The 24,896-nt window shown below is 53.5% G+C and overlaps 1 protein-coding gene across 2 annotated transcripts; it reads right to left on the reverse strand.

The window, feature by feature from the left end:
- Positions 1–17,973: 17,973 nt before the first annotated feature.
- On the reverse strand, positions 17,974–24,296 carry CENPA (centromere protein A). 2 transcript variants are annotated; one of them, XM_002709969.5, is made up of 4 exons: positions 24,013–24,290; positions 19,973–20,079; positions 19,384–19,461; positions 17,974–19,092 (listed from the first exon to the last, which is right to left on the reverse strand). In XM_002709969.5, the coding sequence occupies exons 1-4, from the start codon at positions 24,104–24,106 to the stop codon at positions 18,958–18,960; spliced, it is 414 nt and encodes a 137-aa protein (XP_002710015.1). In that variant the 5' UTR covers positions 24,107–24,290; the 3' UTR covers positions 17,974–18,957. The 2 variants fall into 2 exon arrangements, 1 of the variants encoding a protein (XP_002710015.1); XR_007918309.2 differs by having other exon boundaries at positions 17,974–19,008; positions 19,384–20,079; positions 24,013–24,296.
- Between the last annotated feature and the right edge of the window lie 600 nt (positions 24,297–24,896).

Genomic DNA, 24,896 nt, shown 5'->3' on the forward strand with positions numbered 1-24,896 from the left:
GCCACTCATCCTGTGGGTCCAGCACTATCTTAATTCTAAAACCAGACAAGGATACAACAGGAAAAGAAAACTATAGACCAATAGCCCTGATGGACACAGCTGCAAAAGTCTTACCAAAAAAACAAACCTAGCACATCAAGGAGGTCATTTGCCCTGATGAAGTGGATTTGCCCCAGGAATGCAGGGATGGTTTGATACAGGCACATCTTTGAATGTGATATATCACATAACAGAGTGAAGAATAAAAATCATGTGATCATCTCAATAGATGGAGAAAAAATATTTAAGAAAATACAACATTCACTCATGATTAAAACAAACCAACTTAAACAAACCAGCTATAGAAGGAACATATCTCAACACAACAAAGACTTTATATGACAAGCCCACAGCCAACATCTTATTGAATAGGGAGGAGCTGGAAGAATTTCCACCAAGATCTGGAACCAGATACGGATGTCCGCTGTTGCTCTCTTCATAGATATAGTTCTGGAAATTTAGCCAGAGCTATTAGGCAAGAGAAAGAAATAAGAGGTATACAAACTGGACAGGAAGAAGTCAAATTATTCCTGTTTGCAGTTGACATGATTGTGTATATAAGGAAATCAAAAGACCCCACTAAGAGACTATTAGAACTGATAAGAAAATTCAGCAAAGTTACAGGATACAAAATCAACACACAAAAGTAGTAGCATTTTTATATGCCAAAAAATTGCTGAGAAAGAACTTATAATAGAAATCCGATTGACAGTAGCTACAAAAAAATTAGATTCTTTGGGATAAATTTTACCAATGATGTGAAAGACCTCTACAATGAAAATTATAAAAACATTAATGAAACAAATGGAAGACAAAAGATTGGAAAGAACTCCCATTTTCATTGATTCTAAGAATTAATATTATCAAAATATCCATACTACTGAAAGCAATTTATACTTTCCATGCAATTCTTATCAAAATAACAATGACATTCTCCACAGAACTTGGAAAAACAATCTTGAAATTCAGATAGAAACCAAAAAGGCCCCTGTGGGGAGCAACTCAGACTAGACTGTTACTCGAATTAAGACTTATTCTATGCATCTGCTCTCCCACAATATGGCGCTGGGAGAGGAGGAAACAGCTTCTGCACAGCTGCCTCCAGTTCAACCAATAAACTGTAGGACCTGCTCCTGATTGGAGGAGAGCAGCGTACTCGGCGTGTGGGTAGCAGAGTTGGGATTGGTGGAAGAGGACTATAAAGGAGGAGAGAGACAACATACACCAGGAACATCTATCTGAAGGAACACCTGTGCAGCCCCCGAGAGAGCCGGCCGGCGGTGTGCCGCTCCCCCGCGGAAGTGGGGAAAGTGGCAGGGGGAACCGCCCTTCCACGGAGGTGGAAGGGACGGTAGCCAACCCGGGAAGAACCAGCAGCAAACCCAGGGAGGGCCGAGCAGGCGAAAGAACAGCGCAGGGTCCTGTGTCGTTCCTCCACGAAGAGGGGGAGCGACAGGCCCCCAATAGCCAAAGCAATCTTGAACAACAATTAAAACTGGGGCATCACAACACCAGATTTCCAGGCATGGTACAGGTCCATTATAACCAAAACAGCATGGTACTGGCATAAAAAAACAGACATGTCGATCAGTGGAACAGAATAGAAATCCCAGAAGTAAATCCATGCTTCTACAACCAACTTACCTTTGACAAAAATGCTAAAAGCATTCCTGGAGAAAGGAAAGTCTCATCAATAAATGATGGTGGGAAAATTGTGTTTCCACATGCAGAAGTTTGAAACAGGACCCCTACGTTATGCTTATAGAAAAATCAACTCAAAATAGATCAAGGATCTAAATGTTAAGACCTGAAATTAACTCTACAGGAAAACATAGAGGAAGCACTCCAAGACACTGACATAGGTGATAACTTTTTCCATAAGACCCCCAAATCACAGGCAAAAAAAGCAAAAATAGATAAATGGGACCATATCAATCAAAGTTTCTAAACAGCAAAGGAAGCAATCAACAGAGTGAAACAACAACGGACAGAATGGGAGAAAATATTTGGAAGCTATGCATCTGATAAAGGATTAATACCCAGAATTTGTAAGGAGCTAAAGCAATTCACCAACAAAGCAGATAATCCAGTTAAGAATTGGGCAGAGGATTTAAATAGACATTTTTCAAAAGAATAAATACAAATGGTCAACAGACGCATGAAAAAATGCTTAGCATCACCAAACATCAGGGAAATGCAAGTAAAAACCACAACAAGGAATCATCTCACTGCAGTTACAATGGCCATTATCCAAAACTCAAAAAATAACAAATGCTGGCAGATGTGTGAAAAGGGGAGCCCTGGTGCACTGTTGTGTGAATACAAATTAGTGAAGACATTATAGGAAACAGTACGATGATTTCTCAAAAAATTAAAAATACATCTACCATGTGACCCAGCTATCCCACTTCTGGGAATAATCCAAAGGAAACGAAATCAGAGTGATAGAGATACCTGCATTCCCATGTTTATTTCAGCCCAGTTCACAATCACCAATCACAAAGATATGGAGTCAACGTTGATGTCTGTCAGTGGATGACTGGATAAGAAAACGTCACACTCACACACACACACACACACACGAATACTACTCAGGCATTAAAAAAAAAATGAAATCCTGACACTTTCCACAAAATTGATGGAACTGGAGATCATTATGTTAAGTGAATAAGCCAGACACAGAAACATTAAATAGGGGCTGGCAGTGTGGTGTAGCAGGTTAAGCTGCTGTCTGCAGCACTGGCATCCCACATGGGCCCTGGCTGCTCCACTTCCGATCCAGCTCTCTGCTATGGCCTGGGAAGGCAGTGGAAGATGACCCAAGTGCTTGGGCCCCTGCACCCACGTGGGAGACCTGGAAGAAGCACCTGGCTCCTGGCTTTGGCCTGGCCCAGCCCTGGCTATTGCAGCCATTTGGGGAGTGAACCAGCAGATGGAAGATCTCTCTCTCTGTAATCTGCCTTTCAAATACATAAAATAAATCTTTTTTAAAAACCACAAAAATACCACATTTTTTCACAAATGTGGAAGCTAATATATAATATATACATAATTATATTATATATTAATGTACACAGAATATAAATAAATATATAATATGTGGATATCATATTATTTGGTGTATATGTACATATATATTTACAAATGTTATTTTCACTGATTAATACCCCTTATGTAATAATATACTTTTGGGGGCCAGTGCTGTGGCATAGCTGGTAAAACCATAGCCTGTGATGCTGGCATCCCATACTGGGGCTGGTTCTTGTCCCAGCTGCTCTGCTTCTGATCCAGGTCCCTGCTAATGCCCCTGAGAAGGCAGTGCCGCCCCCGAGGAGACTAGGATGGAGTTCCAAGCTCCTGTTTCAGTCTGGCCCAGCCCTGGCTGTTTGGGGAATGAACTAGGGGATAGAAGATCTCTCTCTCTCTCCCTCTCTCCCTCTCTCCCTCTGTCTCTCTCTCTTCTTCTCTCTTTCAAATAAAAATAGACAAATCCTTAAAAAAAGAAAAATAGTATGTATGTACATATGTATTCATATAGGATGTATATATGGAAAAATGTTAAAAATTGTTCAATCTGTATGTGCTTATTGAACTCTTCTTTATACTTTCCTGTATTATTTGAAATACTTTAAAAATTAAAAAGGCAAAAAAGCATTTTAGATATAAGTTTTAGATATAAGTCCTTTATCAGATGCTTTCATATATTTTCTCAAGTCTGTGGCTTGTCTTTTCATTCTCTTTTTTATTTTTTTAAAGCTTTAGTTTATTTATTTTAAAGAGTTACAGAGACAAGTAGAGACACAGAGAGAGAGGTCTTCCATCCACTGGTCCACTCCTCAAATGGCTGCAAGGGCCAGAGAGGAGCCGATCCAAAGCCAGGAGCCTGGAGCTTCTTCCCGGTCTCCCACATGGGTGCAGGGGCCCTAGGACCTGGGCCGTCTTCTGCTGCTTTCCCAGGATGTGTTAGCAGGTTGCTGGATCGGGAGCAAAGCGTCTGGACTTGACCTGGGCTCTGATGTAGGATGTCGATGTCCTAAGGTGTGGAAGCCACAACAGCCACCCCACTCCTTTCACATTGACACTTTCTCTTCCACTACACCTGAGGAAGTTGTTGTCATTCACTTCACTTGTCCGTACTCCATAGTCTCCCAGCACACTGCTGCGATATCATCAACAGCTGCCCACTGGGATCAAGTGAAAATAAGAGAAATAAAAGATGTTCTTTCCCTTTCCCGTGAGTGAAGAGGAGTGGAGGAAGAGTTTCCTCCACGCAGCTCCACGACCTCATCGCGTCCGTTCCCTTCTCCCTGAAGACGTCCTAGTCACATCGCTCACCCGGCAGATCTGCTGGCTTTCTGAGAAAGCTGTGAATTCTCCTCTGCTTCCGAAGCAAAGTCCCACTGAATGTAGAATTCTAAGGCCTTTCTCTGCCGGCAGTGTAGGCGTTGCTCTCCGTTCTCGTCTTTCCCTCCCGGTTTCTGATGAGAAGGCCACCGCAGTTTGTGACGTTGACCTTCTCTGGGGCAGGGGTTTCTCTTCTCTGCTCCTTTCGAGGTTTTCCCTGTGGCTTTGGCTTTCTTCAGTTTGAGTGTGATGCACGCGAGAGCAGGTGTACTGTACTTATCCTGCTTTGTGTTCTCTGGATTGAGGTCTGACACTAAGTTTGAAAAGTGCTGAGTTGGGCCGGCACTGCGGCTCACTAGGCTAATCCTCCGCCTTGCGGCGCTGGCACACCGGGTTCTAGTCCCGGTCGGGGCGCCAGATTCTGTCCCGGTTGCCCCTCTTCCAGGCCAGCCCTCTGCTGTGGCCAGGGAGTGCAGTGGAGGATGGCCCAAGTGCTTGGGCCCTACACCCCATGGGAGACCAGGATAAGTACCTGGCTCCTGCCTTCGGATCAGCGCGGTGTGCCGGCTGCAGTGCGCCAGCTGCGGCAGCCATTGGAGGGTGAACCAATGGCAAAGGAAGACCTTTCTCTCTGTCTCTCTCTCACTGTCCACTCCGCCTGTCAAAAAAAAAAAAAAAAAAAAGTGCTGAGTCATTATTACTTTCATGATATTTTTTCCTATTCCTTTCTCCTTTTGTTGTCTCCTGGTGCTCCCATCACACCCATGTTCCACCTTTCCTCACCGTCCCCTCATTCTTGGGAGTTCTTCTTTTTCTTTGTTTCGCTCTGTTTTCTCTCTGCGTTTCGGTTTTGGAAGCTTCCACCGAGGCCCATCGCCGGCATTCTTCATTTCTGGGATAGTGTTTTCTTTTTCAGTTCCATCTCTTTGCTGCTGCAAATCTGTCGGAGCTGAGTCTTGTTCTGAGGCTGCTTTGTCTCCTCAGACTGTGGTTTTCCTCTTGCCTTTTCGCCTGCCTTGAGATTTCTTTGTGGAAACCCAGACACACCGTACCGGGCGAGAGAGACCGAGGCGATCAGGCTGCTAGCGTGGGGCTCTCTGGTAGTTCAGCTCCAAGCTGAGCTGTGCTTACTGTTGGCTGTAGCTGCGGCACCACAGCCTTGTTTCTGCCAGCTTCCTTGTTACTGGGTTTCTGCTGTCATCAACGGGCTCCCTCTAAGAATAGTCTGTGAGCTACAGCTCTGTCTGTTGTGAGGCACTGATATTGTCCCGGGGCCCTGCTGGTGTGGTGGTGAGGGCTGGGGAGGAGCAGATGCCCCCTCTAAAATTATGATCTGCCGTCTGGAGGAGAGGAATGCTCAGCTGGAACCCAGTGGCGCTGCTGGGACTTGAATTCAGTCCACCTCACTCCTGACCTTGACCCTTACGCTTTGACCTTTAGGATGTTTAGTTCACTATCCCTTAGCATGTTTTTTTTTTTTTAATTGATTTATTTGAAAGGCAGATGGAGCCGGCGCTGTGGCGTAGTGGGTAAAGCCGCTGCCTGCAACACCAGCATCCCATATGGGTGCCGGCTGAGTCCCAGATGTTCCACTTCTGATCCAGCCCTCTGCTATGGCCCAGGAAAGCAGTAGAAGATGGCCCAAGTCCTTGGGTCCCTGCACCCGCGTGGGAGACCTGGAAGAAGCTCCTGGCTCCTGGCTTCAGATCAGCACAGCTCTGGCCATTGTGGCCATTTGGGGAGTGAACCAGCGGATGGAAGATCTCTCTTTCTCTCTCTGTAACTCTGACTTTCAAATAAATAAAGAAAAGCAGAGTTACAGAGAGAAAAGGAGAGATCTTCCATCCACTGGCTCACTCCCCAGATGGCCACAACAGCCAGGGTTGGGCCAGGCCAAACCCAGGAGTTTCATCTGGGTCTCCATTATGGGTGGCAGGCGCCCAAGCACTTGGGGCACCTTCTGCTGCTTTTCCTAGGCCACTAGCAGGGAGCTGGATTGGAAGTGGAGCAGCCAGGACATGAACCAGTGTCCCTATAGGATCCTGGTATCACAGCAGCAGCTTTACCCTCTATGCCACAAAGCTGGCTCCTCCCTTAGCATTAAAGAATGTTTTTTAACTTGAGGGAGAGAGAGCTCCCATCTACTGGTTTATTCTCCAAATGTCCACAATGGCCAGGGCTGGGCTGAGCTGAAGTCAGGGACCGGGGACTTGGTCCAGGTCTCCCACACAGGTGACAGGACCCAGCGGCTGAAGTCATCCCCTGCTGCCCCGCAGCTTCTACATTAGCAGGAAGATGGAATTGACAGCCGGAGCTGGGACTCAAACCGGCAATCCGGTGTCCTACTTGGGTGTCAGGGACCCAAGTGCTTGAGCCATCGCTGCTGCCTGCCAGGTGCCCACGAGCAGGAAGCTGGCATCAGAAGCAGAGCCAGGACTCCAACCCAGCCGCTCCAATATGGCGGCACCTTAACCCCTACGCAAAACATCCACTAGCTGCAACTTCCCTGCAATGTGGGGGCCTGGGGCCTGGGGAGCATCAGAGCTGAGACGCTTACCTGAATCGGAAGCCACTGGATCCGGTGTGTGGCAGGCGCACTGCTGGAGGCTCTGGGACCCTGCCGGGTTCTCATGGTGCCTTTGTTTTAACTGTCTGCGACACATTTATAATACGTTTCCCTACCAGATTTTCTGTGCAAATTTTAATTTTTAAAATATTTTTGACTGACACGTAATAATTGTACACCAACCAATTTTGATGATGTAGTCTTGCACTACCTCTTCATCTGACCACTGTGTGTGTGTGTGTGTGTGTATGTGTCCAAGCATGCATAGGTGTGCACACCTGTGTGGGGCTCAAATACATGGGTTTATTTTTCTGCAAAAAGAACTGTGGAAGCAGGCAGTCAGGGGTCCAGCCACAGGTTTTTCTAGCTTTTAGCTTTATTCTCCTTAGTGTGTTCTTGTTGTCCTCATGCTCCTGGTTGCAAAGTGACTATAATATGTTTACAATAGCATTTTCTACAGAGAAACACATAATTCACTTTTTAATAGCATGGTTGACCAAAATTTTTTGTATTATTAATTATTTAGAAATTTCTTTTCAGCTCTTCTTGTTTTTTTTTTTTTTTTTTGTTGTTGTTGTTTATTTATTTATTTATTTATTTACTTGTAAGGCAGTTACCTGGGTGGGGGCGGTGTGGGGGGAGAGGGAGGGAGGAGAGAATCTTCCATCTGCTGATTCACTCCCAAAATGGCTGCAGTGGCCCGGACTGGGCCACGCCGAAGCTAGGAGCCAGGAGCTTCTTCTGGGTCTCCCACGTGGGTGCAGAGACCCAAGCACTTGGGCCATCCTCTGCTGCTTTCCCAGGCACATTAGCAGGGAGCTGGATCAGAAGAGGAGCAGCCAGGACTCCAACTGGCACCCATATGGGATGCTGGTGCCACAGTGCCCTTGCAAGGCCTTTGAACACAATGAACAAGGCAGACAACCTAGGGAAGGCCCCTGGCTCAGACCTGGGTGTCGCAGCCATTCTGGAGAGTGCCCCAGCCTATGGAAGATCTCTACCTGTCTCTCCCTCACTGTCTGATAAAAAATAAATAATAAATCTTAAAAAGAAAGAGAGGGGAAAAAAGGAAGTAACCTGTGTGGGGCTGATGGCGATGCAAACCATCGCTGTTGATGGGAAGGGAAACACATTTTTTTGTGATAAAGATGAAGCTGATTCTGCCATGTGGCGGAAGCCTCTCTGTCTCTGTGAGCACTTTTTCTTTTTCTATTTTTTAAAAGATTTATTTGTTTATTTGAAAGGCAGTTACAGAGAGAGAGGAGGAGAGGCAGAGAGAGAGAGAGAGAGGTCTTCTATTCGCTGGTTCACTCCTCATTTGGCCACCAATCCAAAGCCAGGAGCCAGGAGCTTCTTCCAGGTCTCCCATGTGGGTACAGGGGCCCGAGGACTTGGGCCATCTTCTGCTGCTTTCCCAGGCCACAGCAGAGAGCTGGATTGGAAGTGGAGCAGCCAGGACTCAAACCGGTGCCCATATGGGATGCCAGCGCCACAGTGGGCAGCTTTACCCACTATGCCACAGCAATGGCCCTCTGCGGGCACTTTCTTCCCAGCATTCCTGAGGGCCTTTGCATTCTGCCAGGCACCGAGTTTAACAGGCACAGGTTCCCTCATTAATTGAAGTGCCAAGTACATATATGGTGTGTGCTTATTCTGTGTTGCTTTAGCTGATCATGGAATTCATAATTTGCCATTGAAAACATTACCCTGGGGTGGGGGTGTGGCCTGCTGGTGAAGATGCACACGGCCCTCTTCAGAGCACCTGGGTCCACTGCTTCTCTCGGGCTCTCAACTCCTACTTCCTGCTAATGCAGATCCTGGGAGGCAGTGGGGACAGCTTAAATAGCTTGCTTCCTGCCATTCACATGAGAGACCTGGGTTGAGTTCCTGACTCCTGGCTCTGGCCTGGCCCAGCCCTGGCCATTATGGGCATTTGGGGAATGAACCAGCAAATGGGAGTCATTTCTCTCTCTTCTCTCTCTCTCTCTCTCGCTCTCGCTCTCTTGTTCTTTCTCGACCAAAATACCCAGTGGATTCACCCGGCAGAGCCGGAGACGCTTCCCTGAGGGAGGCCGAGCCCAGCCATGTCTTTTCTTGGCTTCCAGGGTGCCTGCCAGGGGCGAGAGACTTCATTCTGCTCTCTGCTCCTTCCCCTCTGCACTGACACTGGGTTTTCCCTCTGTTTCTGGTGTGTGCACAGTCGATCCCATCCCCCTGGAAGCTTGGATTGATGGTCTGAGCGCTTAGGAATCTCTGTGAATAGATGACAGAAGTTATCTGCCACTGGGTGAGAGATGGCAGAGCGTCTTTCGTCTATTTTGAGCTCAAACCAATGAAGACTGTCATGGCCAGCGGGAAGAAGGCCGCAGTTTGAGGGTAGATCTGGGAGTTGCTGCATTTTCTCTTGATCTGCCTCGGAAGCTGCAGAGAGCTACTTACTGTGGCCCGGCACGCGGCTTGACTCTGACGAGCTGTTACAGTCACCGTGGTTATATTTTACAGTATGTCATCTTGATGACTTTTAAAAATTAATTACTCAATTGATTTGAAAGGCAGAGAGAAAGAGAGAGTGAAAGAGAGGGATCTTCCATCTGCTGGTTTACTCCCCAGATGGCTGCAACAGCTGGGTCTAGGCTAGGCTGAAGCCAGAAGTCAGGAGCTCCATCTGGGTCTCTGACATGAGTGGCGAGGGCCCAAGCACTTGGGCCATCATCCGCTGGCTGCCCAGGCGCATTAGCAGGGATCTGGGTCAGAACTAGAGCAGCCAGGACTCAAACTGGCACTCCATATGGATGCTGGTGTCGCAAGCAGTGGCTTAATCTGATATACCACTCTCCTGACAACTCTCGAAGATTTGCCTTCCCAGATCTGACCCCAAATTTAGAAAACAATGAAATAAGATTTTTAACAATTTTATTTTACTCCACTGCTTCCCTCCCCAGTTGCCTGCAACAGGTGGGGCTGGGCCAGGCCAAAACCAGGAACCAGGAACTCAACCCAGGTCTCCCCGATGGGTGGCAGGGACCCAGGTACCTGGACCATTACCACTACCTCCCAAGGTGTGTAGCGGCAGGAAGCTGGATCACAAGCCAGGACTGGGGCTTGAATCAGCATTCCAAGGTGGGATGTGGGTGTCCCAAGTGGCATCTTAACCACTGAGCCAAATGCTCACCTCTGAAACAAGACTTTCTGTAAATCTTTTATACCTAAAACTGAGATTCCTCAGAGGACACCCTGAAATATTGCAAAATGTATCTGAATTTCAGCTTCTAGAAAGAGAGGTGCTAGAAATGATTTTGTTTAATGTATTACTATTCTGTATTGCATGGGGAATATATAAAACTGGAGATCTTCCAATGACCTCGTTTTCTATAATAAGATTTTATGCTTAGGAAAAACACTGATCAAAACTTTTTTTAAAGATTTATTTGAAAGTCAGAGTTACATACACACACACACACACACACAGAAAGAGAGAGAGAGAGAGGTATTCCATGTGCTGCGTCACTCCCCAGATGGCCCCAACAGCCAGGGCTGGGCCATGCCGAAGCTAGGAGTTAGAAGCTTCTTCCAGGTCTCTGATGGGGGTGCAGCGGCCCAAGCACTTGGGCCATCTTCTGCTGCTCTCCCAGGCACGCTAGTAGGGAGCTGGATTGGAAGTGGAGCAGCTGGGACTCCAACCAGCGCCCATATGGGATGCCAGCATCACAGGCGGCGGCTTTACCTGCCACGCCACAATGCCAGCCCCTAACCAGAACTCCTATGAAATAGCTACCATAGTTCAGTAGGGAATTTTGCTCTCCTCCGTCTTGACCTTACTGGTAAATAGATTACCCACAGCTGTTACGATTCTACCATCTGCACATGGGCCTGGTTTTGCTCTGACGATTATCTTGTGTCTTGTGTCTGCACCTGCCTTGGTCTGAATGTGTCCCCCAGAAGTTCCTGTGTTGGGAACTTAATCCCCCGATTTATATGCTAATGGTATTTGGAGATGGAGCCCAAGGAAGGAATTGGGGCGAGAGGAGGAGGTGAGGCTGGGACCCCACGTGGCTGTCTGAGGAGCAGAGACCTGGGCCGGTGGCACTCTCTCAGCATGTGACGCCCTGAGACCCCCTGCAGACACTGCCACCGTGCTCTGGGGCTGGCCAGCCTGCAGAGCCGGAGCCAAGCCTCTGTCCTTGACGTTACCTGGTCCCGAGTGTTCTGTCACAGCAACAGGAAATGAACTGAGACACCAACAGAGAGGACTCCGAGCCTCATGGAAAACTACTGCAGCCGGTGCCTTAACTACTGGGGTTTCAGAGAGCAGGTTCTCGGGTTCAGAGCTGATGTGAGACTACGCACCCCCACCGACAACTTGGAGACTTCACTTACAGAACAGTCCAGGAAAACTAGCCAGAACCTGCCTTCCAGCTCCCAGTCTTAAGTCTGCCCAGGCCCCTTGGGCGAGTTTGGGGACTTTGAGAGGAATTCATCCGAAATTTTATATAACATCAGTGAAATATGCTGGGAAAACTTGCAGGGGAGGCTTGGCTTCCTACTCTGGGTGAGCAAGAAATCGAGGCTCTTTAAAAAGCCCAGTCTTGGGGCCGGCGCTGTGGCATAGCGGGTAAAGCTGCCACCTGCAGTTGCCGGCATCCCATATGGGAACTGGTTTGAGTCCTGGCTGCTCCACTTTCTATCCAGCTCTCTGCTATGGCCTGGAAAAGCAGTGGATGATGGCCCAAGTCCTTGGGCCCCTGCACCTACATAGGAGACCCGGAAGAGGCTCCTGGCTCCTGGCTCCTGGCTCCTGGCTTCGGATCAGCTCAGCTCCAACCCTTGTGGCCATTCGGGGAGTGAACCAGTGGATGGAAGACCTCTCTCTCTTTCTCTCTGCCCCTGCCTTTGCCTTTCTGTAACTCTGCCTTTCAAATAAATAAATAAATCTTGAAAGAAAGAAAGAAAGAAAGGAAGGAAGGAAGGAAGGAAGGAAGGAAGGAAGGAAGGAAGGAAGGAAGGAAGGAAGGAAGAAATGGGGCAGCCCTGCCTGCCCTCCTCCGAGTGCCACTGGGGACGCGCACCAGAGCCCGGTGGACACCAGGAGGAGGCACAGTGTTCCACAGCCCAGGCCGACCCCGAGCCTGCGTCGAGGACATGGATTTTTCTCCCCAGCTGCTTCTCAGAGATGCTCAGAGGACGGCCACGGCACATCAGTTGTGCTTTGGAACTGGGGGTGACCAATGGGGTTCCACGGCTGGGGACAGCCTTTGGGAATTGCTTCCCCCGGGCCCCAGCACCCTGGCCCCCAACACGCCCCCTTCCGCTTCTTCACAAAGGACCCGGGACGGGGCAATGAGTGAAGGGCCCACAGCTATGCCCCCAGCCGCCTCGCCTGTGCCAGTGTGGCCTCCGTGGGAGCTGCTCCCAAGATGTGGCTGTGTCCAGGCCCCGGCTCCGCCCGTGGTGGCTCAACCTCCCTGAGCCCCTGTCATAGACCAGTGGCAATCACGCAGCTTTCCACCCCAGTGAGGAGGGTCTCTTGTACCCATCTTCCAGATCAAATAACTGAGGCTTGGGGGAGGGAGCACTGAGTTCCAGGGTCAGAGTCAGGGTCCTCCTGTGTTTGGCTGCCTCCTGTGGCCACTGGAGATCCTGGTGGGAACCTCACAGGGAGGGGTGCCAGCCTGCATGGACAGTGGTTGCCCAGAAGCTTCCTAATCCGTGTGCCCGGAGCAGATATGGTAGCTGCCCCCCCCCCCCCCAGTATCTCTTGGGGGCTACTGCAGAACTGCAGAACTCAGGATGGCGCTGGGTTCAGGGAGAAGGAGAGAGGCCCCAGGTTAGCCCTCATGGCCCCTGGGCTGGAGTGCAGGCCACAGAACTGCTCTGCCTTCCCCCAAACACCCTCTCAGGGTCTGAGTGTCAGGATCCTGGTCCCAGTGGCCTTCGGTTAGCATGTGGGACACACACGCACGCACGAGGTGTCCTGTTGATTGCCACACTGACCAACCCTGCGCTCCTCCTTGACCTTCCCTGCCCCCTGAACTGTTGAACAGTCGCCCCAGTTAGAGTAAGTTCACCTGCTCACAACTTTAAGCCATCAGTAAAATCACTGGCTCAGTTAGGGGAAGGACAGTGTTACGCAAGAAGGGAGCCAAGGCCGGGCCGGAGGATGTTGTTTTTGAGAGAGAGAAGAGAGAGAGAGAGAGAGAGACTCATCTGCTGGTTCACTTCTTAAACGCCTGCAGTAGTTGAGCCTGGGCCAGGTCAAAGCTGGGAGCCAGGAACTCCATCCGGGTCTCCCACATGGGTATCCCAGGCAGCTGAACCATCACCTAGAGGGTACATTAGCAGGAAGCCGGAACCGGAAGCAGAGCCAAGGGTCGAGCCCCAGGCTCTCAGCATGGCGTGTGGGCACCCTGAGCAGCGTGTTGCCCTCTGTGTCCATCGCCCTTATCTGCCAGAGGATCTTGACCTCGGTAGGTAAAAGCCCAAGAGGGCAGCAGAAGCCAGGGCAGCCGCAGAAGGGAAGGCTTGGTTCACCCCTCGGCGGGGCCGGGCCTCTCGCTGGAGCTTCAGCAGCAGGTTCTAAGCAGACCTGTTCACACAAACCTCCTGGAGAACTGGAAAGTCGCCAGCCTGGGTTCCCCTCCATCCGCACTGCGGCCAGGAACACCCCCACCTGAGTCCCTGGGAGGCTGAGAGTGGCCAGAGGGTCCCTGGAGTCTGAGGAGGGGCCTTGGTCTGGGCCTGGAACCTCCGCTTTGCACGCCGACTTGGATGACGTTGCAGCTGTCCCATGGCTCACTTCAAAAGGAACAAGAGCTGCCTTTTACAGGAACGCCTGTCCCGTCAGGGAGGGCTGAGGTCTGTTTCTAAGGTCCCAGGAGGGAGAATTAGAACGAGGCAGTAGAATAGTCTGCCCTGGGAGGTAATGAGCTTCCTGTCAGCAGAGGGATCCAAAGAGAGGCAGGGGCTGCTTTGCAGGGTGGGGTGTTGGAGAGAAGACTTGGCCATGCGCGTGGGTCCATGCTGGCTGGGCCCTGGAACCATTCTCAACCTGAGAGTCTGATTCCATGAAAGATTTTTTTTTTTTTTTTTTTTTTGGACAGGCAGAGTTAGACAGTGACAGAGAGACAGAGAGAAAGGTCTTCCTTTTTCTGTTGGTTCACCCTCCAAGTGGCCACTATGGCTGGTCTTTTGTAGCCGGTGCGCTGCGCCGATCCAAAGCCAGGAGCCAGGTGCTTCCTCCTGGTCTCCCAATGGGGTGCAGGGCCCAAGGACCTGGACCATCCTCCACTGTACTTCTGGGTCACAGCAGAGAGTTGGACTGGAAGAGGAGCAACCGGGACAGAATCCGGAGCCCCAACCGGGACTAGAACCCTGGGTGCCGGCGCCGTATGCGGAGGTGAGCCGCAGTGCCGGCCCCATGAAAGATCTTAAAACTAATTCTCCTTCAAAGCACTTAACCGTGACATCTCACGTGTTTTCTGGTGGAATCTGGGTCCAGTCTGACGCTGGCTGCTTCCTGCTCCTGCTGTTTCCATGGTGAAGTTGCCGGTGAGATCCATGGAATTATGGAAAGCAGAGTTGGGTTTTCAATTCTCCGGGGTATCTGAGTGTGATCCGATAAAGTGGAGCAGGAGGAGCGCACCCCACGAGGCCGCACGCATGCGCTCACGTCTGCCTGTCTTGCTTGATGAGCCCAGCCAAGCAAGTGCTACCTGGGGGCCCAAGCGTCTTCCCACCCACAAAGCTGCCCTGCCAGGGCCTCCTGCAGACTGTCCAGGAGTTGGCTGGTGACCTAGGAGCCAGCAACAGTAGCTGAGAGGCTGGGGGAGTCGTGAGTGAAGAAGGGGTAGGACAATTTTCCAGTCTGGTGCAGGAGATGGGACAAACCTACAGCCACTCAGAGTCGTAGCAAAGAAGATGCGTGAGAGTGGCCAAGCGTCCCAAACTCCCTGGGACTGCGCCTGTGACGGCCTCGGAGGGCCCCTCCTAGGGGTGACGCGTAGGAAGTGAGTCGGGGCCGGAGGCAGCAGCTGTGGGCTCCCTCTGGAAGCCCACTCTGCTTTGTTGTCATTTTCCCCAACAAGGAGCGCGCCACAGCGATTCCCTCTCTGCCTGCTGTGGTCTGGGACCCTCTGAATGTGGTTTCTGTAACCGGCGAGGTGCTTGACCGTAGAAGCAAGAAGCCAAGCCCTGTTCTCCACCGGCTTCTCTCCAGTCCCTTGTGGTTACTTTCATTCTTGGCATTCTTTGATTCCCTGATTCTGAAACAAGCCTGCCTCATCCAAGCCTCTTGGACCGAGAAGGGTTCCAGGGGCCAGCGTTGTGGCGCCACACCATCTGTGACGCCGCCATCCCTTATCAATGTTGGTTCCAGTCCCGACTGCTCCACTTCCAGTCCAGCTCCTTGCAGAGCATCTGGGAAAGCAGCAGAAGACGGCCCGAGTGCTTGGGCCTCTGCCCATGTAGGAGACCTGAATGGAGTTCCTGGCTCCTGGCTTTGGCTTGGACCAGCCCTGGCTGTTGTGGCCATTTGGAGGAGAGAACCAGTAGACAGAAGATTCTCTCTGCTTTTACATAAACTTAAAAAAACAATCAGAAGGGTTTCCAGAGCCTGATGGATGTGCCTCAAAACCTCCAGCGTCCATGGGACAAGGCAGGCTCCAGCACAGCTCATGGGTGCATTTGTCCATCGAGTAGCTGGGAGCTGGGCTAGGAACTGGAAACATGGGGACGGGCCACTGACCGGGCCGGAGGGCTGCTCACGGGCCCTGCCGAGAGGCCAAGCCAGGGAGAGGCAAAGCTAATGAGCATCCCACTCGGGCCCCAGGAGGTGAGGCGGCCGAGCTCTGGCTGTGCGGAGGCTGAGAACAGCGGCCTCACCGGCCACCCTGCAGAAAAGCTCAAGTTCCCAGTCCCATCAACAGGCTCAGAGCTGCCGGCCGGCTTTTCTGACTCCCACCCTTAAACACCAAAGGAAAATCTAGGAAGTAAAAGAGGAACCAGAACAAATTAGGGGGCGGGGCAGCCTGGAGAAAACTGCAATTGTGCGGAGAAACAAAAATCGGGGCCAGTGGATTAACCTCCAACTGGCCCTGCGCCTGGAAACCAGGCTGGGACGCGGGCGACTCTATTGGCTCTGAGCTCTATCCCCGCCCCCTCAAGTTCCCGCCTGTAACACAGGAGCTGGCCAATCGCATGCCACACTCGCTTGCAGCGGCTTTTGGTCGGGCTCTGCTAGCGGGAGGTGCCGGGGGTGGGAGGGAAGAGCAGACACTCTTCCTCGCCGTGAGGTCGGGGCGCGGGCCGAGTGGGCACTGCCGAGCTCCCGTGCAGCGCTGTGGGGCCGTCAGCCCACAGAGCAGCGAGGGTGGGCTCGGGGTACCAGCGGTTTCCTGAGCACGGGCCGTGTCCCTTTTGCTCTCCTAACCGTACTACGGCCTATCCCTGCCAGCAAACCCCCTTTGGCTGGAAACATCTGCAGTGGTTTCTGCTTTGCTGAGCGAACACTGACGGGGATGTCATAGCTCAGCCTGGCAGGCAGCAAGTGATGGCCAGCGCAGCTGGGTGCCTGCCACCCGCATGGGAGACCCGGGCTGAGCTCGCGGCTCCCGGCTTTGGCCTGGCCCAGTTCCCTATTTGCGGAGTGAACCAATGGATGGTAGATGTCTGTTTCAGATTAATTAATTTTTTAAAAACCACAAAACTCAACCGTAACTGCTCACAACTTACAGTAAATTGTAACATTCTCCAGCTTCATGACCGAAAGGTGTTGGGCATTGCGTAAAATCTCCATTACAACGTGGCGCCTGGCGGGGGGCGTGTCTGCGGCTGCTGCGGTTAAGGACCTAAGATCAGACCACCGGCAGGGGTAGGTCCGCTTCAGTTCCGGACACGTGGACGTGCATGATCCCTAATACTTAAGATGCCCCTGTGCATGGTCCTCCCGTGCCTGTGTGACCTTTTCTCTGATTGGCTCCCCTACTGCGCATGCCCTTCATAACCTTTATAAGCCTGTACGCTTCCTCAATAAAGCGGTTCCCACTTCGACAGAACTCAGGGGTGCTTGTGGTGTGTTCACCACCCGTCGACCTTACCCTTCCCGTTCGCCTTGTTGGGCAGTGTCTGTCAGCGGCCAGCCTCGGACTTGAGACTCCAACAGAAAGGAAGTCCCTGTAGCATTGCATAAATGCCACGTGGTGCTGAGAGCAGCTTCCCGCCTGGCATTTGAGTGTGACCTGTGTGTACCGCAGGGACGCACTGGTGGCAAAAAAGTATCAGCCAAAAACATAAAACCAACACAAACTAGAGGACTAATTCTGACAATCACAGATAGGTAAGCGCCATTCCGGTGTCTGCATGAGTACAATGTCACGCCAGCATGAGTGTCATACCAGCACAGGTGATGTCATGCCAGCACGGGTATGCCACGCCAGCATGGGTGTGATGTCACGCCAGCACAGGTGTGTCACGCCAGCATGTGTGACGTCTCACCAGTATGAGTGTGTCATACCAGCACAGATGTGACATGCCAGCATGGGCATGCCATGCCAGCATGGGTGTGACATCATGCCAGCATGGGTGTGACATCACACCAGCACAGGTGTGTCATGCCAGCATGTGTGACGTCACCAGTATGAGTGTCATGCCAGCACATATGATGTCATGCCAACACGGGTATGGCACACCAGCACGGGTACGACATCACACCAAAGGAAGAGGCTTTTCCAAAAGGCTAGAAGTGATTACAGTGAGACCTGGTGCCTCCCTCCAGTCTGACACGGTGTCCTCATCAGCCAGCCCCACGCACTCCGCATTTTCGCCACAGCAGACCCCATTTCTCCAGAAACCTCCCATGCTCTCAGCCGTGCAGAAGGCCAAGGTTTCTTTGTTCACCTCTGCTTCACTGGGGGCAAATCTCACCCTTCAGTCCCCTTGTTGAAACGATGGATGCCTGTACACAGTGCGGAAATGCAGAGTTTAAATTACAGAAAACAGCATAGTTGCCCTGCTGGAAACAGTAACTTGGCTTTAACTTTTTCATTACAGAATTATTTTTATTATCTCTCTGCAAAGAAGCTGTAAGCTTAAAAAACACCCATAAAAACACTGGAAAAGCACTTTAAAATCATGGATTGATAAGATTCAACTTCTGTGGTTTACAAATAATAAGAAAATGCTGAATCCTGGAAGTCAGAACTTCCGAGCGATTTTGATGGGAAGGACTGGAAGGAACCAGAACACCAATGTTCAGCCCCGTCTGAGGGGCGCAGGCTTGCGGGCCGGGAAGGCTGGGCTTTCCCACGCAGCTGATTCAGGCGCTTCTCGGGCTTCCTCTCACGTTCTCAGCAGCGGATTAAACACACACGGGGTGAAAAACGCACGGCACAGGAACGAGCCAGGATCCCCTCCTGCCCGTGCGCAGCTGAGGTCTTCAGGAGCTTCATCGGTCGGATGTGCGGGTCACGAGCTGAAGGCCCTGGAACCTCTGCCGACACGACGTCCAGGCGCCGGGAGCCGTGCCGATGCCCACTACACAGCCAGCCAGGCCACCCTCTCCTGGAAAGAACCGACCCCAGCCGGACCCCAGCTCTGCAACAGCACGGCCCAGGCGGCCCTCCGATATGCCCGGGTCTACTACGCATGGGCACCAAAGCCGTCCCAGCCATCATCCCTGACACGCAGGAATCGCTTTTCCTAACAAGGCATTTTCAGAAGCAAAAAAATCTCTCTTCATCAAAACGAAGCCACGGGTCCTTGTGAAACGGAGAGGCTTAGCGCTGCTACAGGTGTGGCCGTTGGCTCGTCACGTGGTAGCAAAGTATCTTTATTCAACGCTGCACGGGAAGGTGTGACCCACACACCCCCAGGCAGTCTCGTGAGCACCAGGAACGCTGAGATGACAAGGGGCTGGGCACAGAGAAGGCAGCTCCTCCAAGGACAGCCCTCCCGGCGCTGAGAGCGGGGTGCCGCGCCCGGGCACAGGAAGGCTGGCGGAGACTCCGGCCCGGTGCTCAGCCAAGCCCCTCCTGGATGCCTCGGATCCTCCTGGCCAGCTGCACATCCTTTGGGAAAAGGGTGACCCGGCCGGCGTGCAAGGAGAGGAGATAGGCGTCCTCAAAGAGGTGAACCAGGAACGCTTCTGCCGCCTGGGGGCAGGAGGGGGCAGAGGGGACATGGCAGACGTGGGGGCACGGCTGCTTTTCCTTGGGGACCCGCTGACCTCCGTCTCCAGCGCCCGAAGCACGTTAGGGAGGACGGTGCAGGAGACTGGGCTCTGCCTGGGAATTCTGCAGCCCCCCACTGCTCGGGGGGACCCGGCTGCCCTGCTCGGGATCCCGGCCAGCTGCGGCCTGCGAGTCTGCGGCCAAGTACCAGGATCCAGGACGCTAGTCCCTCCCACCCGGCCTTCCCCCAGCTGCACCCAGGCCCCCTCTCACCTCCTGGAGGGCCAACAGGGCCTGGGCTTGCCAGCTGAAGTCCACACCCCGAGTGAATCTGGTGCTGATTTCTCTGGCCTGTGGAGGAGTGGGGATGGGGGAGTAGGCAGTAACAGACGAGAGGCTCGGAGAGCTGGGCTCTCTCCAAGAGTCTCCAGGGAATCCACTGGTCCTTCCTGGCCCTCAACCTCAGGACGTGCCTGGGGCGGAGCAGGGCTGCCTCTGGGGCACAGGAGTCGGCCTGCTGCACTCCCCCAGGGCAGCAAAAGGGACCAAAGCACGAGGGATGGGTGACAGCGCTCCGTTTTCCATACTCAAAGACAGTTTCAGACGCTAAGACCCGAGGTTCCCAACACAAAGAAGCGAGACCTGCCCCAGGAGATGGAACCCTGACTCCACCCTAACACACAGGCGTGGACCCGAGCTCTCACAGTGCCCATACACACAACTGTTACAAAGAGTAAGACAGCTTCAAAGGTGTGGGGGAGCTGTGGAGAAGCGAAGGTGGTGTGGGTCCAGACCAAGGGCCCCCGCAGGGGGAGAAGGTGAGGGACAGGGGCCACGCCGGGCCGGGGCGCCCTGAGCTCACCACGCGGGCGAACGGCAGCTTCCTCAGCAGCAGGTCCGTGCTCTTCTGTAGCTTGCGCATCTCCTTCAGCCACGCGTGCCGCCGCCGTCTGTGCTGCGAGGCCGCGCCTGCAGAGGTGTGCGCGGGGTCAGCAGGGGAAAGCGGGGTGGGGGAGCACACACAGAGCATTGAGAAGGTGGGGGAGGGGAGGCCACCAGAGGGGCTTGAGCCAGGCAGCTGACCCGGGTGGGGTCAGGAACAGGGAGGACGCACAGGCTGACCCCGCCTCGTCTCCACCGCCCATCAGCAGCCTTCACACACAAGGCCCGGCGTCACACAAGGTGAAGAGGGACACGACGAAAGGTCACCACACGATCTGAGAAAGGACACCGCGAGCGGAAGGAACCCAACTCAACAGAAAAACCACTCCGGAGGAATCTGAGGTAGCAGAGAAAGGAGAGCCCTTAAATACAGGCGATGACCTCAGAGGGGCGAGACAGGAAATCCGTGATGCGAATACGTGAGAAGCGACCAGGGAAAGCTCACGGGGAAGAGCCGGGATCAGAGATGCAGTCAGCTGTGTGTGGAGAGCACTGCCACACCACAGTGCTGGGGTTCAAGTCCCAGCTCCGCACCTGAGCCTGGCACCCTGGAAGGCAGTGGGTGATGGCTCAAGGGGTAGGTCCCTGCCACCCATGAGGGAGGTCTGGATTAAGTTTCCTGCTCCTGGCTTCGACCTGGCCCAGCCCCCGCCCTTGCAGGTATTTGGGGAGTGAACCAGTGGATGACAGCTCTGTCTTTCAAATGAATTTCACAAATCAGAACATGCAGCAGCTGGGTCTTGAAACGCCAACATAAGGAGCTGGGATTTAATCCTAAAGTGACCGGAAGCCAGGGAAAGTGTTCAGGAAGAGAGAGGAAAAGCTGATCTACTTCCGGGTTAAAGATCCTCTCAGGGGCTGGCACTGAGGTGCAGTAGGTTAATCCTCTGCCTGCAGTGCTGGCATCCCATATGGGCGCCGGTTCTAGTCCCGGCTGCTCCTCTTCCAATCCAGCTCTCTTCTGTGGCCTGGGAAAGCAGTAGAAGATGGCCCAAGTCCTTGGGCCCCTGCACCCATGTGGGAGACCTGGAAGCAGCTCCGGGCTCCTGGCTTTAGATAGGCGCAGCTCCGGCCATTGCGGCCATTTGGGGAGTGAATCAGCAGAAGGAAGACCTCTTTCTCTGTCTCTCCCTCTCTCTGTCTGTAGCTCTACCCCTCAAATAAATAAATAAAATCTTAAAAAATAAAAATAAGACCCTCTGGCGCCGTGTGCGGAGAGCTGCAGAGGGGTGGATGGAGCAGAGCAGTGGTCAGCAGGCTCCCACGTGGTGGCTGCCGGCTTGCCCTGGGCTGCTCGGGGCGGAGATGGAGACAAGTGGGGTGATGACAGACGCAGTGCGCAGGCAGAACTGCTTGAACTTGCCTTTGGATTGGATATGGGGGTGACAGAAAAGAACGTCTCCCTGCTTCTGGCTTGAACCCTGGGTGGGTGGCGGTGCCATTTACCAAAACGGGGCAACTGGACAAGGGGCTGCAGGCGTCGGGGCTGGGATGTGTGTGACTCGCCCAGGGCACTCAGGTAGGAAGGCAGCAGCACAGGGTGCGGGAGAAGTCTGACAGCAGCCACGGGCGCCCGGGGAGGAGGCAGAAAGGGAAGGCAGCCCTGCTGGCCACGGTCAAGGAGCCGCAGAGGGCGGCACCAGCGTGGAGGACACTGGGAACCGCCAGAGCGTGCGCAGGGCCGGCCGGGCAGCCAGGAGCAGGGTGTCGCAGGGCTCTGAGGGGCTGGGTGAGGAAGGCACAGAGGTGTGGATTAGCCCTGGCAGCGTCGTCAGTGCAGCTGGGGACAGCGACCGGAGGGGAGCGGCTCTGGGGTCAGAGCGGAATGGGTGCAAGGGTGGCTGGGAGATGGGGAACAGACACAGTGGGTGGACACTAAACAAGCCTCTCTACAAGGGCAGCCGTTACAGGAAGTGGAGGGATCCCGGCGCCAGGAAGACTGGAAACGCGGCGTCAGGGAAACACCTGCTCTTCAAGGTTCACTTATCTGCAAGGCAGCGACAGGAAGGGGAGGCAGACTCCCTCTGTCCTTTAACTTTCTTTGCTGGTTCATTCCCCAAATGTCCACAGCAGCCCAGGGCTGGGCCAGACCAAAGCCAGCAGCCTGGACCTCCATCCAGGTCTCCCTCATGGATGGCAGGGACCAAGTCCTTGCGCCGTCACGGGCTGCCTCCCAAGGTGCATGTTAACAGGAAGGTGGAATCAAAAGCAGAGCTGAGACTCTGGGCCCCAGGCACTCTGATGTGGGACGCAAGCTCCGTCTCTAACCACCGCGCCAAATGCCCACCCCCCTGCCCTTGTCCTTCAGATTGCAAACACTAGAGCAGATCCGCCAAAGCCAATGTGAGTCTGGGTTTAATTTTAAGCGCAGGAGAAGACAACAGAAAGACCCTCTGCAGGTGCATATGGATGGGAGCTGTGGCTTTTTAAATATACATATACAAAGATTTTACTAATTTGAGAGCCAGAGAGAGTAAGAGACAGAGAAAGGTCTTCCAGCTGCTGGTTCACTCCCAAATGGCTGCAATGGCCAGAGCAGGGCCAATCCAAAGCCAGGAACCGGGAGCTTCTTTAGGGTCTCCCACGCGGGTGCAGGGGCCCAAGGACTTGGGCCATCCTCCACTGCTCTCCCAGGCCACAGCAGAGAGCCGGATGGGAAGTGGAGCAGCTGGAACATGAACTGACGGCCATACGGGATACCACACTGCAGGCAGAGGCTTAGCCTGCTACACCACAGCGCTGACCCCAGGAGTGGCTTTTGACAGAAAAGCAGGACACTCCAGCGGGGCCACTGTCAGCGAACAGTGGAAGGGTGGTGCTGCAGGAAGCTGGAGAGGAAGAAATGGAACTGCCAACGTGGAGAACGAAAAAGCAAGGCTATCAGACAAGGGCAGTGTTGTTGGGTGCCCACTTGAGCTAAAAGTTTCCATTTAACCAGGAGTAGAAGAGGCATTTTTTACATTGGACAGCAAAAGCAAACATCACACCTGATATTCCCATTAAAATTACAAACAAGGGCCGTCAGCATCCCATCAGGGCACTGTTCCAGCCCCAGCTGCTCCACTTCCGATCCAGCTCCCTGCCAAGGCTCCTGGAAGGCAGACGATGATGGCCCAAGTGCTTAGGTGGCTGCAGCCCAGGAGGACGACCCGGATGGAGTTCCAGGCCAGTTCACCCTGGCCCAGCCCTGTCTGTTGCAGCCACTTGGGGAGTGAACCAGTGAGTGGAATCAATATACCTCTTTCTCTGCTTCTCCTCCTCTGTCACTCTGCCTTGCAAATAGATACATTCTTAAATAAATAAATACAATTCCCAACAAGACAAAAACGGGCAAAACCCTTGCTCTTACAGTTAGTCTCAGGGCCTCACTAATGCCATACACTAAGTAATAAAAGGTGAGAATTTGAAAAAGGCGGACACGGACTTGACCACGTGCAGGACATAGTAGTCTACCTAAGGTTCCGACTGCGGGACTGTCAGGATTAAGGAGCACTCAGGACTAAGCACTCCGGTCTCAGGGAAGAATGTCCCACTCTCACAGCACCACGTCCTAAAAGGCAGTAACCTCTACACACGTGTCCCACCCTGCTCCTGGCTATGCAGCAAGTTGGAGAAGAGGGAAAGCTGCTGTCGCCAGCACGTGTAGGACAGACCCGCGCCACGGCCCGCTGCAGGGTCCCGAGCCCCCCACCCCGCCCCAGCGCACACTCCAGCAACTGGGGGTCACGCCGTCCGGACGGGGTCGGGGCGGGCGCGGTTCAAGGCCTGACGTAGCCTCGCTCAAAGTGGACAAACTCGGGTCCAGAGCGTGCACGAGCGCGCGCGCGTGGCCGTGCCCAGGGCACCCGGCCCGTCTGCGCCTGCGTCCCGTGAGCCGTAGAGCGGGCCCGGAGTGGCGCCGAGACCTCGCGTGGACGGCACCCCCGCCGCGTCCCCCAGGGAAGGGCCGCGGCCGGTTACCTAAGGAGACGCTCCGCCGGCGGGGGCTGCGGGTCGGGCTCGGGCTGCGCCTCCTCGGGACCTCCGGCTTGCGGCTCCGGCGGCGCGGGCCCATGGCGGGCCGCCTCCGGCCCCGAGGCTTCTGCTCGGACCTCCCGGCCCCGGGGGGGAAGGCTGGCGCCCGCAGGGAACCGGACAACCGCCCGAGCCGCCCGTGTGGCTCTAGGAGTCGGTACTCCGGCGTAGGCTGCGGCACCTCCGGTTCAAATCGCCCGCTCCGCCCACTCCATCGCCGGCGTTTTTTAAAACCCCAATCCAGCGACTCCCAGTGGCTGTCTCTGGAACGTCCGGGTAGAACGACCGCGGGAAGAACCAATGAGAACACGAGCTGAGACACGGAGAGCGGCGCTGATAGGCAGAGAGCGGGGAAACATGACGGATTGACGACAGAATCGACCAATGGGAGGTTGGGAAAGTAAAGGGAGGCGGGGTTTCTCCAGGTCTTTGCTTGGTGGGAGTGCCTGTCCTTGAGGGATGGCTTCAAGGGCTCTTTGATCTGAAAAGGAAGCGGTGGATGGTGCGTTTGTAGAGTCTGTCCCTCCAGCTTTCGCCCAGGCTTTTCTCAGCCCTAAGAGGGCTTTAAAGATGAGCCAACAGACCCGTAGCGAACGTGACAGCCTCCTGTCGCGCTTGTGTCCCTCCCTGGGGGGCAGGGCTTCGAGGCCAGCGCCACCGCGTGTCCGTGACAGAGGGTGAGGGTCGTGGGGGCGGCCAGGCCCGGGCGCTCTGAGCCGGGGTCCGGCCAGGCAGGCGTCATTGCCAGTCTAGGACCGTGGGGACGGGTTCGCCCCAAGGGAAGCGATCTCTCGCCTGTCTGTGGGGAACAACACGAATTCCGGTCGTGT

The sequence above is a fragment of the Oryctolagus cuniculus genome, chromosome 2 (assembly GCF_964237555.1).
Source record: "Oryctolagus cuniculus chromosome 2, mOryCun1.1, whole genome shotgun sequence".
NCBI lineage: Eukaryota > Metazoa > Chordata > Mammalia > Lagomorpha > Leporidae > Oryctolagus > Oryctolagus cuniculus.

Coding starts and splice junctions, on each gene's coding strand:
- CENPA (XM_002709969.5), bottom strand. CDS start 24,106: ATGGGCCCGCGCCGCCGGAGCCGCAAGCCGGAGGTCCCGAGGAGGCGC. Junction 20,080..24,012: donor CCGGCGGAGCGTCTCCTTAG/GTAACCGGCCGC, acceptor ACACCTCTGCAG/GCGCGGCCTCGCAGCACAGA. Junction 19,093..19,383: donor CCCTGTTGGCCCTCCAGGAG/GTGAGAGGGGGC, acceptor TCCTGCCCCCAG/GCGGCAGAAGCGTTCCTGGT.